The sequence below is a fragment of the Delphinus delphis genome, chromosome 7, assembly GCF_949987515.2.
Source record: "Delphinus delphis chromosome 7, mDelDel1.2, whole genome shotgun sequence".
In the NCBI taxonomy this organism is placed as follows: domain Eukaryota; kingdom Metazoa; phylum Chordata; class Mammalia; order Artiodactyla; family Delphinidae; genus Delphinus; species Delphinus delphis.
The window spans coordinates 72243764-72258578 of NC_082689.1; the positions used below are offsets into that span (position 1 = coordinate 72243764).

Genomic DNA, 14815 nt, shown 5'->3' on the forward strand with positions numbered 1-14815 from the left:
ACTGCTACCCACTGAAGACAGGCAATGGGACTTTCAGCAACTTCAAGGAAAATTCCCCTACCAGTAACTTTATAAGGAAACCCCACTACTACACACCAGGGCCACACTTGGAAAAGGGAAGAATCAAACTAAAGAGTCTCTCACATTCCCAACAGAAAAAATGTACAAGGACATAAAAAGACAATTATTGAAGAGGAACTATAAATGGGCACTAAATATTTAAAGAGGTCTTCCGATCTCAAAGAAATGCTAATTAAAAACAAATACAGGGGCTTCCCTGGTGGCACAGTGGTTGAGAGTCCGCCTGCTGATGCAGGGGACACGAGTTCGTGCCCCGGTCCGGGAGGATCCCACATGCCGCGGAGCGGCTGGGCCCGTGAGCCATGGCCGCTGAGCCTGCACGTCTGGCACCTGTGCTCCACAACGGGAGAGGCCACAACAGTGAGAGGCCCGCATACCGCTAAAGAAAAATAATAATAAATAAAAATTTAAAAAAACACAAATACATGTTTTAACCTATAAACTTGACAAAGATTATTAAAATCCACAAATACCCAATACTAGAAAGAGCCATGCAAGTAGGCACACTCACACACTGCTTACACAGGTGGCGACCAACACAATCCTTCTGGAAAACAATTTGTCAGGAAGTACCACGAGCTTCTGAAAAGTCCCTCTCCTTTCACTATTAATTCCTTATCTAGAAACATTCCACTAAAATAAGCAGAGATTTATACAAAGATACATATTTTCCAGAGGGTTTTTTCTTTAATGAATGAGAAAAATATGTAACTAAAATTCACCCAAACAAAATCATGGTATACTGGTACAATAGACTCTTAGGCATTTTTCAAAGAGTAATGACATTAAAAAGGATAAAGCAAAAGATAAGAATTAAGAAAAAACCCCAGGATATTCTTTATCAGTATTTTACAAATTTTCTACAATGAGCACATATTATACTGGGCACTGATCAAAGGCCCATATTTATTCTGACTTTAACTTTTCCAAAACCAAAATGGATATAACAGTTGATGGCACCTTAAAATTGCTACCAGCCAGGGAATGGTTGCAATGTGGCAAGCACTGACCATGCAAACCTATGTTATTACATCTGGTAGAGTGACTAGACAATGATAACCTCCTCCAGGTTTCAGTCAACAGATCACTTAAAGTCCACTGTGGAAGGAATAAGAGCCCTGAATTTTATCTGAAAGCCTTCCATTAAAACCTCCTTCTGAGATCATGAAAGAATGGCATCAAACTTGCAGAATGCATGATCTGCAGCTTGTAAGAAAAGTCCTGGAGAAAGCTGTGAAGGGCTCAGAAAAATGCTGCAACATCAATGCTCTATAATGGTAGAGAAGATGATGTCATATGAAGAAAAATGAGTATTGACAACTAGGTGAAAAAAATTATTTAGAAGAATCAGGTTCTGAACATAAATTTGAAATACCTTAACCAACTTATTTCATTTTCCTCCCATTTTATGAAAAAGATTGAGATATGTAAAAATAACTTTCTAAAGAAAGGAAATCTTCAGTAAAGTATAACATTTTAAGTAATAAAGTATGTCAATTTAATTGACAGCAGTTCTTTCTTCCTTAGCAGTACCCAAAATAATGGTGTGTTTTATAACCAATGAAGTACTGTGTAACATTTATAATCAGAACAATAAAGACAAGTGCTGTGGGCTGAACTGTGTTCCCTCAAATTCATATGTTGAAGCCCTAACCCCCAACATGATGGTATTTGGAGAAGAGGCCTTTTAGAGATACTTAGGTTTAAATGAGGGCACGAGGATGGGGCCTTCACGATGGGATTTGCATCCTTATAACAAGGGGCACTGGAGTGCTTGCCGTCTCTCTTGCCATGTGAGGATTCAAGTATAAGGCAGCCATCTGCAAGCCAGAAAGAGAACCTTCAACCAGAACCTGATCATGCTGGTGCCTTGAGCTCAGAATTCTAGCCTCCAGAACTGTGAGAAAATAAACTTCTGTTGTCTAAGCCACTCAATCTCTGGCATTGTGTTATGGCTGCCCAAACTAAGACAACAAGAAAATGTGCCATCAGAAGTCAAAATATTTTTAACATCTGGTACCTGGAAGGAAGTTTTCTACATAACTCTAAAGTTATGTAGAAAACTTTCTTGGGGTGGGTTGGTAAGGTGGGAGGCAAACAAGCCCTCGCAAAGATACGAGACATTAACATATAAATTGTTTGAGAACCAAACGTAAGATCATCAGGAAGGTAGCAGTGCACAGGTGGCTCTCTTCCATCCTCAACCCAGAGTTTGCATCCTCTTCTCCTCTGCTACCAGCCAGTTCCATGTTCTATATAAAATCCAGACAAGTGCCCAAACCATTATAGGCCCCTATGTGTATGTCTTATATCAGAGACATCATTATTACTGAGTACTCTGGGCTCTGGAACAGTCTCAGGGCACAAAGAATGTCATCATGTACCCAATGTAGCAGTATGATGCTCCCAAAGTCCCTTAAAAATGGACAACTCTCACACAAACTTTTGAGAATGAAGAATTAAAAATCAGCTCTAAAGTCTTATTTCACCCTGACCCCCATGACAGTGCTGTGGTCACCAGAACACAGGACAAGAATCTCTGATTCTATATTGGCACCGCTGATGCCTGATGTGTTATAACCAGCCTGCCACGAAAGGGAGAGGGGGAGTGAGAGACAGACACAGATCCTACATTCCAACTCCATGATTTCCAATATGAATAAGGGTTTCCCAATTTGATGCTGTATACCAAGGCTAGGGCTACCCAACGGGTTACCCCTGATGGCCGTCTGTCGACAGCAGGACAAGTATAAGGTCAAAGCCCTCAATCCCTAAAAGAAGAATCATTTAGTTTAGACCATCCTGCATGGAGAAAAGAAGCCAACCTAGGTCAAAATTTTTGGTAGCCTATCTCCCCTCTCAGGAACTATGTTTGCCAATAGATTACATCAAATCCAGTTTTCTACATTTCTGTAGAATACGTATAAAACTTATGCAAATAGGTCACATGAAAATTCAAATATGGAGCTTTTAATGAGAATTAAGCTATACACGACAAGACTCTCTGAAGACCTGGTCTATAGAAACTAAGACCATTGGTTGTTTTTTGTTTTTTAACAGTAAAGCAGCTTGCATGAACAAAAATCTGTGAAATGAAATTAGGTTTGACATAAAAATGGACTCTGAATTATTATATTTCTGTATTAGCTTTCTTGTTGCATTTACACATATACATACAAAAAGGGACCCAAGTAAATAAATATTGTCATCTGAGAATTTTGCTACATCCTTTATGATGATTCAGATAGGCTGTGACTTGCTAGAGGTTGTATTGGCCATAAAAAGGGGAAGATCCAGGATAAGTCTTGATTTCACCTTCTCAGTCCAGACTTTTCTCTAATTACGCCTCTCATAGGAAACAGCTCAGATGGACCAGCCGTGGCCCATTATGTATAGTGCCTGACACACATGATAAATGCTCGGTATTTGTGCCCATCCTTCTCTTTCATACTTTATATATCCCTAAAATGTATGGGGAAGCTATAAAGAGGATGGGCAATGGCGCCTTCCACATATAAAGACCTTTACTAATAAGGATATGTTGAAATGAAACATCTCAGCAACTTTATAAACTGTTCTTAGAAATCTATTCTTAAGGCTGCTTGCTAACTCCCGAAATTTCTTTAGTAAGGGGAAAAGCCTCTCAGTTTAACTTCACCAAGAAAAAAGGATAAAATGCAAGTGACATGATACAGGTTAAAGGTAAAACAAGTTATAAATCAAAGTATAATCACCATACAACAGACAGATGACTCAGAGCTGCTTCGGTTTTATCATGAGGAAAAGGCTAAAGATGGCAGAAGAGCCTTTAGCATCCAAAGTCAACGGCAGAATCTGTATTTAGAGAGAGGACATCATGGATAGAAGCTTCTAGAACATCATTCTCTTGCCTGAGATCAACAGGGAAGGAACAAGATGTTTTAGAAGGATTTTGTTTGTTCTTTAAAGTACCAAACAGTTTTCTCGAGAAAGAAACTGAACATCTAGCAGAAGCCATATGTCAAGCAAGGCACTTCTGTAGACAGGTTATCTTATTTAACCCTAACAACATCCCTGTAGGGTAGCTTAAATAGGTTAAGAAATTTATCCAAGTACACAGGGAAGTGAACAAGCTAGGATTTGAATTTGCATCTTCAGATTCCAAAGTCTGTGCTTTTTCGAGACTCTGAGGTGTGAGGGGTGACAGAGAAAAACTGATGAAGGGACCAATGGAACCAGAGGGAACAGCATTCCCACTCCTACTAGTAACCAGCCTGTTCCATTCTATGTTCAAATCCTGTCCTACAGGATTTTGCAGAATTTATTTAAATGCTCTGGTAAATAGAAATACAATACCTTTAGACTGAACTATTTCTGCTTATTTGGTTGCTTCGGAAACATTTTTTGAGTCAGTTACCAACAAGATACCAAATATCCGCAGCTCAGCAAGACAGTCCCTGCACTAAATTCCTCAATAACAGTCCACAGCCACAAAAAATGGGCAACGCAGCAGAGAATAATCAAAAGCAGCTTCAGATTTTCCGGATAAAACAAAGCATCGTTTGTATTGAGGCATTTTTAGAAGGTACCACTGAAAGCCAGACTGCAGCCTGGAATGGCTTAAAATACCACATTTAACAATCACATCAATGGCTTTTAAACTTTAGAGGCAAACAGCTTCCTTTTACTACAAATTCAAAGTGAAGGATTAGATGCAAAGCTAACAGATTCAGGACACATTCAAGCTTAGGGACCATCCAATGCCTTAATTAACACCATTAATTACAAGTGTATTGAGCCAACTAGCTGGGTTTTAATGATGAAACAGTGAAGGTCAAAATTTTTAAATAAATTGCTTCAAACTAAGCCCCCCTGCTGAAAAAAGAACACCAATAATTAAACTGAAAGGAAAAGCCTAATAAACAATTATTTTGGCATATTTAGCAACCTTAATCAGTCTATATTTTAATTGAGACAATACCACAAGTAAGAGTTCACCAAACTTTGCTCTTCTGCCTCAACTTGGAGCTACTGGGTTGGCCAAAAGGTTTGTTTGTTTTTTCTGTAAGATGACTCTGGTAGCACTTAGTTGTCTTTAACTTCATTCCAAACAATTCTGTTAGATTGTATGTGACATCTGTCATATCAGCATGCATTTTAAAAAAAAAGACATTATAATTGGTGAATTTCTGTGTAGCCATTTTAATATTGAAGATGGAAGAAAAAAGCAACATTTTTGGCATATTATGCTTTATTATTTCAAGAAAGGTAAAAACACAACTGAAACGCAAAGAAAGATTTGTGCAGTGTATGGAGAAGATGCTGTGACTGAGTGAACATGTCAAAAGTGGTTTGCGAAGTTTCGTGCTGGAGATTTCTCGCTGGACGATGCTCCACGGTCAGGTAGACCAGGTGAGCAAATCAAGACACTTAGAACAATCAAAGTTATATACCACGCAGGAGACAGCCGACATACTCAAAATATCCAAATCAAGCGTTGAAAATCATTTGCACCAGCTTGGTTATGTTCATCGCTTTGATGTTTGGGTTCCACATAAGTTAAGCGAAAAAAACCTTCTTGACCATATTTCCGCATGGGATTCTCTACTTAAACGTAATGAAAACTTTCAGTTTTTACAACAAATTGTGAGGGCGATGAAAAGTGGATACTATACAATAAGGTGGACTGGGGCAAGCGAAATAAACCACCACCAACCACACGAAAGGCTAAAGAAGGTGATATGTATATGGTCGGATTGGAAGGGAGTCCTTTATATGAACTCCTTCCAGAAAATCAAACAACTAATTCCAACAAGTACTGCTCCCAGTCAGACCAACTGGAAGCAGCACTTGACGAAAAGAGTCCAGGATTAGTAAACAGAAAAATCATAATCTTCCATCAGGATACCGCAAGACCGAATGTTTCTTTGCTGACCAGCCAAAAACAGTTACAGCTTGGCTGGGAAGTTTTGATTCACCCGCTGTATTCACCAAACATTACACCTTCGGATTTCCATTTATTTAGGTCTTTACAAAATTCTCTTAATAGAAAAAATTTCAATTCCCTGGAAGACTGTAAAAGGCACCTGGAACAGTTCTTTGCTCAAAAAGATAAAAAATTTGGGTAAGATGGAATTATGAAGTTGCCTGTGGAACAAAAGGGTGAATACGTTGTTCAATAAAGTTCTCGGTGAAAATGAAAAATGTGTCTTATTTTTACTTAAAAACCAAAGGTACTTTTTGGCCAACCCAATACTTCCACACCAATAGCGGGCAAGTAGGAGAGCTGGACAGGTCAAGAGACTATGGCTTCAAGATTGGCAGAGGCAAAAGGGACACAGAGAGAGAGAGAGAGGGACTAGCCCTTTCTAGGAGGGTAAGAGGCTTTGCCCATCTAATGCATCCAGATTGGTGTCACTATTTCCAGGGTTAAAAGGAAAAAAACAAAACCACTATCAACAGTGAGATTTGATTACATCGTAGATGTTAGATAAAATTAGGTTTCATTTCTTGGAGACCAGTAAGAAAAAAAGTCCAAAAAACTAGCCAAGACATGTACTTGCTCTGTGGAAGCAGTACCTATTATAATAAGCTATACTAGATATCTGTGTTGGTTAGCTTTTGAAGTGGAGAGGACCTGCAAATGTCTACAACTGAGAATCCTCCCTAACGCACATCTTGGTGGGAGATGAAGTCCACCTTGCCCTAGAGAAGCTAAGAAGTCCAAATACACACTTGCTCAGCCTCTCCTACAGCCAGAATCCAGGCATGGGAACCAGGCTCAGCCCTTTTGACGTACCTGCCCCACACTTTCAATTTCTCCTTGGTTATTCTTAAGCATTTTCACTTCCAGATGAATTTTAAAATCAACTATGTCAAAAGCAAAACAAAACAGGATTTTTAGGGCAGTGAAAGTACTCGGTATGATACTATGATGGTGAATACATGTCATTATATACTTGGGCGAACCCACAGGATGTCCCACACCAAGAGTGACCCCTAATGTAAACTATGGTCTGCGGGTGAGGATGTGTCAATGTAGGTTCATCAGTTGTAACAAATATACCTCCTTGATAGGAGAACATTGATAATGGGGACGCTAGGAATGAGTGGAGGCATGGGGTATACAGAAAATCTCTGCACCCTCCTCTCAATTTTGCTGTGAACCTAAAACTGGCTCTAAAAAAAATTACGTCTTTAAAAAGAAAATAGTTGGGGCTTCCCTGGTGGTGCACTAGTTGAGAATCTGCCTGCTAATGCAGAGGACAAGGGTTCGAGCCCTGGTCTGGGAGGATCCCACATGCCGCGGAGCAACTAGGCCCGTGAGCCACAGCTACTGAGCCTGCGCATCTGGAGCCTGTGCTCCGCAACGAGAGGCCGCGACAGTGAGAGGCCCGCGCACCGCGATGAAGAGTGGCCCCTGCTTGCCACAACTATAGAAAGCCCTCGCACAGAAACTAAGACACAACACAGCAAAAATAAATTAATTAATTAATAAACTCCTACCCCCAACATCTTCAAAAAAAAAGAAAATAGTTGGGATTTCATTAGAGATTAAATGGCATGTATAGATAATTTTGTAAGAGCTAGTCAGTTTAAAATAATAAATTTGCCCATTCAGAAATACAGTATTTCTTTCCATTTATTCAGTCTTCCTGTAAGTCCTTCAACAAAGTTTTATTTTCTTCAATATAAGGCTTGTACCTTTCTTCTTAGGTTGATATTTAAAGTTTCTGTTTCTATTATAAAATGAGACTTTTTTCCTTTTCATTTTCTAAACAGTGCTGCTAATTTCCTATGCTGCTCTTATATCCACTCTAAACTCTTACTAGGTCCAGGTTTGACATCAATACTCTGAAATCTTTTTTTTTTTATACTCTGAAATCTTAAGAGTTCAGTAGGGCTTCCCTGGTGGCGCAGTGGTTGAGGGTCCGCCTGCCAATGCAGGGGACGCGGGTTCATGCCCCGGTCCGGGAGGATCCTGCATGCCGCGGAGCAGCTGGGCCCGTGAGCCATGGCCGCTGGGCCTGCGCGTCCGGAGCCTGTGCTCCGCAACAGGAGAGGCCACGGCAGTGAGAGGCCCGCGTACCGGACAAGACCAAAAAAAAAAAAAAGAGTTCAATAATTACTTTTAAATGAAGGAACTTTAATGATAGTGACATGAAAGTTTGCTGATAGTAAAGGTCACTTACACATGTGGTAGAAGGTTGTAGACCTCTCTAGAGAGCTTCAAAATAAAGATAACACCTCATCCGCTTGTTTTAGATCAAGGTCCTAACATAACAGCAGGGAAAGAAAAAATAGATGCCCTCGTCTTGCCTTCCCCACATTATGGTTTAATATTGATTTTTGCTCCCTTAGGCCTGACTCAAGGTCAAGAGAACTCCTTTGCACTGATGGACTAGTGGAAACAAGGTAAATGTCGTTTCCAAAAAAACTTTAAAGTTTTTAATACTGCATTCTCCAGTGTGATTCTGCAGCCTCCAGAAAATACTTTTTGCTCAGCTATAAGCATTTCCTAGGTATAAAAAAAATCATCAAAAAGTAATTTTGCTATTTTTAGAGCTGACTCAATGACTTCAATAACTTTCAGTAATTTGATATCTCACTGTACATAATACTTGAAATATCCTTATATACATATAACTTAAATTTCAATACCTGCTAAAATTTTACCAATAAAGTGACATTTTCTTTTAGGGACAGGCGCCGAGGATATAAAAACTTCAATACTTATGAAAAATATTTGTTTTCTTTTGAAGAATACTAAGTTTAACTCAGTGATTTTCCAAATTCTCAAAACAGGTTCAACATAAAAGTGTAGCTCAAGATTGTCTGTAACAACAATCTACAAAGGATATGAAAATCTGAACTCAAAATTTTAGACAAATATTTTCTAAATTTCTGTGACTGTGAGTTCAAGTACATAAAAATGAATTTTCCTTTGTCTTTACAACAAAGATTGGTTTAATTGGAAACAGTAGAGCAAAATTTTTCCATATTGCAGCAGATATTATTACCCAAGTTTCACAGCGGTCTCAGTAGATTAGCCAGCTTTAATTTACAGAGAAACTTAGCTGTGATTTACTTATATAATGAGAGCTGGCACAGAGCTCAACACATGAATGGTCAAATTCCAAGTATTTTCCCCAATCATCTTGTGACATAACTTCGTCAAGATTTAAAATTCCATCTGCTTTGTTCCCCAGTGGAATACAACCAGGTTCTAGTTAAGAGAAAAAAGGCATACACCATACAGATGTTTTATGAGAAATGTTCCCATTGCTTTTTCAAGTTGGTTTGCATTAGTGAAAAGCCAAAGTGTGGGAATTATTATGAAGAAATGATTCAGAAAACACAATAGTTGCTCTTAAAGACCAAAGGGGGAAATAAACCCCAAATAATACGCTCTACAACTGGAAAAGTTTCAAACGCAAACAGTGTTCACTGTCTGGCCCATCTGAAAGGCAGGGTGCCGAAAATCATTACACATACTGTAATTTCACATGAGTCTGGCACGGATCAAAGAGGATGGTAAGCCTGTTGTGAAAGACTCCATTACTAAGCAGAGAGTTTTGGCTTGGAGACCCTGGCCCTGAGAAAAATAACCCACTGGTTGGCAGCTCCAGTCCAACAGACAGCTTTAGGATCTAACTTTATCCTGGAAATTACAAAGGCATGTAAAGAAGCAAACATAGTTCCTAGGATGAGTGTCAGTTGAGCCAAAACTGGGGAAAAATTTTTTGTTGTTGTTGTTAAGACAGCTTTTCGAGAACTAAAGAGAAGGATGTTTTGGCCTTAACCCAGCAGAGGGTGAAGGGTCCCCTGGATAGAAATTATGTGCACTGAAAATTCCCCGTAATAACAATTCTAATTAATTATTCAAAGCTAGGAGTTGATTTTCTAAGGTTAAGAGCTAACCTATGGTCTCCTGTTTCGATCATCAAAAACTGGTTTCTTCTTTTCTTTGCATCTGCTTAGCCAGGCATTAATGAGAGGCTTTTAATGGAATCTTATCAGCAACTTTACAACAAAGTCTCACTTTTAAGGTTAAGTTTGCCTTTTGCAGGTTTGGTTAAAGGGAAATTAATAATAGAAAATTTGTCAAGGTTCCACATAACCAAAAAGTTTACAAGTCCACTTATTCTTTTACAGAAACAACATATATAACAATATTACCACAAGGCATTACAAGATCTTTTGAATTAAAGAGTTAACTATAATTCAGCCTACTTATTTATACCTTAATAGAAATTAAAACTGAAGTGTTATTCAATATACAATAACTCAGACACCAGCCATTCTCTGACTCTGGATTAACATGAGTTTGAGTGAAACGGCACATTTCAGGGAAACCGATCCATGCTAACAGATTTTTATTGTGCAAGACGGGTAGATAACATGTAGTTTTTCTGGTGAGTGGTCCCCAAAATAACCTTACAGTAGCTTATCACACGGAATGCAGCGTAGAGTCACAATGACCACATATGCACCAGAACTCTCCCAACAGGAGTGAAATCCAAGCCAAATTAAGTAGCTCTCATCATAATGAAAACTTAGCAGCCTGGCATTGAGTGTGGCTACACCTGTCAGGGGGAAAATCTGATACTCAGAAGATGAAGACCAGTCAGCCAGCAGTTGGTCAAACATATAAAATGCAAGCATGCGTGGGAAAAGAGAAAGCGCTTTCTAGAAATCAAATTCCTGGACACACCTGCTCTCCCTCAATGTCTATAACTCCGCCTCGGGATCTGAATGACCTGTTAAAATTATGACCCTTACAAATCTTCTGGGAAAGGATTTGGTTCAGAACCCAAACTCAATCTTCAAAGGCACTTCCCAGGAGAAAGCTCACGAACGTATTTAGTTTCTCATGGCCTCCAGGTTGCTGTTTCTTCTAAGCCATATCACTTCTCTGACCCATTCCCAAGGCAGTAACATCTGCCCCGCCTGGATTAAGTGGGGCCTTGCTGGCTCACGCCCACCATGCTTGCTCAGCTCAACTCAATCCTGGACACATACCTGTTTCCTTCTTGCTTCCCTTTCCTCCCTCTCGGCTTTTCTTCAGCACAGCCTTTAACATTTTCAACACTCTTTCGCTTCTAAAGAGAAAAGGAGAAGAGGGAAGAGGAATTAAGTATTATAAATTGGAACGTAACTTGCATATTGACACAAACAGTGACTTGTCTTCAAACAAACAGATCACTTAGGATAATATAAAGGTACCTTGAGTTTTACATTAATTTTCTGTGAATAAACTAACATGGGGAACTAAATGCTAAGACACAAGGAGTGTTTTATAATGTTTAATGAAGTGATCAGAAGTTCACCGTCTTGTTATAAGTTAAAAAAAACACAACAACAGCGCATTCTCAGCATTCCACATCTAATTAAGGTTATGAGGCTAAATCTGGACACATTACTGTAAGATATCTGGCATAGGAATGTGGGTCTCCCAACCCCCATTCATCAAAAGAAAACATTAAGACAGAATCAAAAAGATAATGGTTAAGAAGGAAAGCTACATGGTTAAAGGCATGTTTTACAGGTGCTACTGATTATTTAACCATAAGGAAAACATTGTGGAAGGTTAATCAGAATGAAACATACCTTAAAAACATTTGCAAAATAAATACAGTGGGAACACATTTCAACACTGATGTCTGGGGTGTCTGATCAAACAGCACACACTGCAATGGGTTTTTACCACATATTGTTATGACTTTTGGGCAGGGGTGGGGGGAGGTAAGAAGAACAGGCCCACGGCTGAATCCTTTAAATAATGAGCTGTATTTTTAAGCAGGGTTGTACTGAGCACATAAAAACAACACAATGGCCCAGGCCTAAGGTGAAACATAAAACCACCCCTCCAGCAAAGAGACAGACAAAAGGACCATTATTTCATCAGTTAGTCAGTCTCCTCCAGCTCCCTCTTCCCTCCACTAACTCAGATGAGATGGCTAGACAAAGCAAAAACAGTAACAAATCTGAGTGGGTTGTGTTACCATCACACCCTTGTTAACGCACTAAGGAGAAGCAGGTAGAAGGAGGCAAGTAGCTTACTGCTGAAGAAAACAAAGAGGGGATGACTCCTCTGTAGAAAACCTGCCTTGTTAGCATCAACGCTTCCAGCAGTCTCTGTATAATGCCCCGCACAAGTGCTCGACCCCAGAGTTGAGCCGAGGTTTTGTGGAGCCCACTGAGAGGGAAGAAGGGTCCCAAAGTGCTGCCATGCACAACATAAGCACCCAGGGTGACCTTTCTTATCATTGGGTCCAGGCCTGTATTTATTTTTCCAAGCCCTTTGTTTTCCTGATGAAGAAACAGAGACCCTGGGAGGCTGACTTGCCCCAGGGTCACGAAGCTAATTAACAGCAGGGCCAGAATCCAAATCTGCGACTCCCAGCAAGGGTCCTTCTTCCCCAGTGCTGACCTCTCTGCTTAGAGCAATGAAAGCTTTGGGAAACAGCAATCAAACAATCAAAAAAATTAACAACAAACCAACCAACCTGAAAGATACAAGGAAGTAAATATCTTAAGCATAATTTGGAAAAAGCCATAGTGAAGCCTATTAGGGTTAAATCATCTTACAAACAAGTCTTTACACACAAAAGGAGCATGGCTTAGAGCCTAATTCTTTTTAAAAATGCTACTTGAATGGACCCCTGTGAAAAGACTTGGGTTTCACATAAAGGGCAAACACTGAATCTGGAAGTGGGCCACAGTGTGCTTCCATAGGAGAGCTGTGGAAACACAAATTTCTCCTGACAGCCATGCTTGAAGGAAACAATGCAAAATGTCGTGGCATAAAAAACGGTAGGAAGAGTTAAAAAATAGATGCCTGGTAAGCACAGACATTTTCTTCTCCAAATTAAAAAAAAAAAAAAAAATCAACCAACCCTTCAGAGTTTGTCATTTAGCAAAGACTACATACTAAAGAAATAAGAATAAGAGAAAAATATCAATGGAGCCAGGCCAGCAAAGCTTGGCCAAGGTCCTTAGGGAACTTTTCCCCGTGTTTCCCTGGATCACTGAACAGAGCTCAGGCCCCACCACGGCGGTGAAGCTGCCCCTGATTAATGACCTTTGTCACCACCAACCCACAACAGATCTACAATGCCACTCGGAATACACAGCCCACAGGGCAAGGACTGGCAGACACGGACTTGGGCATCTCATCCCAGACACCTTAGATGTCTATTTTTCGGAGCTCAGCTGTTTTCAGGATAGTGAAATCTTCCCCATCAGTGATCTCAAGTGAAGAGGCTATCAGCTATTCGCTGTAAGTTCTTCTCCCAGTTCTAGTTTTCCTCCCTAAATAATAACTCAAGGGAAAGAGCTTAAATTTATACTCTAAAAGATATTCAAACTGCACATGGAGAAACTTTAACTGATTATATATCTGGGTGCAAAAATTAAGGAACCCCCATACCCACACAAGCTAGAAAGGAAAAACAAAGACTGCTCCCCATGGGTTAAATTCTGAAATTAATGCAGATCAGAGTAGAGCTGTGCAAAGTCCCAATCAGTCATGGCCTGACAAATGTAACTGGAACGTGACACTCATCAACAGACCCTTTAAAGACTATGCCCATCTGAAGCGAGGTGGTCAGAAAAAGCAACTCTAGTAATAGGCTGGAGGGGCCAACGGTGGCAGTATAGTCCAGAGAAGATTATCTGCACACCTGACAGTACCTGTGAACTTATAAATACATACTCCCACATCCAGTTCTGGAAATAGACCCATCAGGCTATCGGACCCAGTGCTATTAAACACTGGCATCATAACTACTTCCCCTTCTTCTGATCCTGTTCTCAATGAGCAGTGCCTCTTAATTTGGCTTTTTAACCTAACAACAGTGGGGGAGAGTGTGCTGGTCTAGTCCACCCAACACAATTGTCTAGCTTGTTGACAGACATGCTTCTGGGAATAAATTAATAAACCAGTGTTCTGGCTTTAAACAAAAGCTCTCATGAGCTTTGTTCAAGGGAATCACTTTGCCAAGTATCATCTATTTAAGACATAAAGAATATTAAGTTTCTGATTCCAGTTTGAGTACCAAAAGGAAGACAGTGGTAAATTCTTGAATGCAAATGCCACCATGAAGCAGTCTTATGAGGGCAGCCAGCGGGCTCTCCCTGAATGACACCTTCTGCATCACTTCCCTTCCTGTAGCAACTTCAACTCCTGACAATTTTCCCCTAAAAAGGGTGAACACTGCCCTGCTACAGAAGTGAACCACATAGAAACGATGCAAACCAGCCTTCCAGACACACAAAAAGAAACTGCCAGAAGGTATCAGGTTCCTACTAGAGGACCATACATGTAAGGAAGTTCTTATGGACAAGCATAATAGGATAAAACAAGAAAGGCTGTCCTTTTTCACTTTAAATACTATAGATCAAAAGGCACAGGTGTAACTCAAATAAATACTGGCCAAATAGAATCCCTCAATTTCTGCCCCATAAAACTTTAGCCTCTATCACACAAGTAGTATAAATATATGGCTGGATTTAAGGATTTAAAAATAAATCTCTGATGGCACTTCCCTGGTGGTATAGTGGTTAGGAATCCGCCTGCCAATGCAGGGGACCCGGGTTCGAGCCCTGGTCCAGGAAGACCCCACTTGCCATGGAGCAACTAAGCCTGTGCGCCACAACTACTGAGCCCGCATGCTGAAACTACTGAAGCCCGCGCCTAGAGCCCGTGCTCCGCAATAAGAGAAGCCACCGCGATGAGAAGCTCGCGCACTGC

General features: G+C 40.2%; 1 protein-coding gene across 5 annotated transcripts in view; it reads right to left on the minus strand.

The window, feature by feature from the left end:
- Window positions 1-14815, minus strand: part of TANC1 (tetratricopeptide repeat, ankyrin repeat and coiled-coil containing 1) — a 229378-nt gene that overhangs the window by 145777 nt on the left and 68786 nt on the right. For 4 of the 5 annotated variants that reach the window (XM_060016743.1, XM_060016742.1, XM_060016744.1 and 1 more), the window contains exon 2: window positions 11083-11162. The exons of the other annotated variant lie outside the window; for it this stretch is intronic. In XM_060016743.1, coding sequence (XP_059872726.1) covers window positions 11083-11143 — 61 coding nt within the window. In that variant the 5' untranslated portion in view covers window positions 11144-11162. The remainder of the gene's footprint in view (window positions 1-11082; window positions 11163-14815) is intronic. 5 annotated transcript variants of the gene reach the window in all.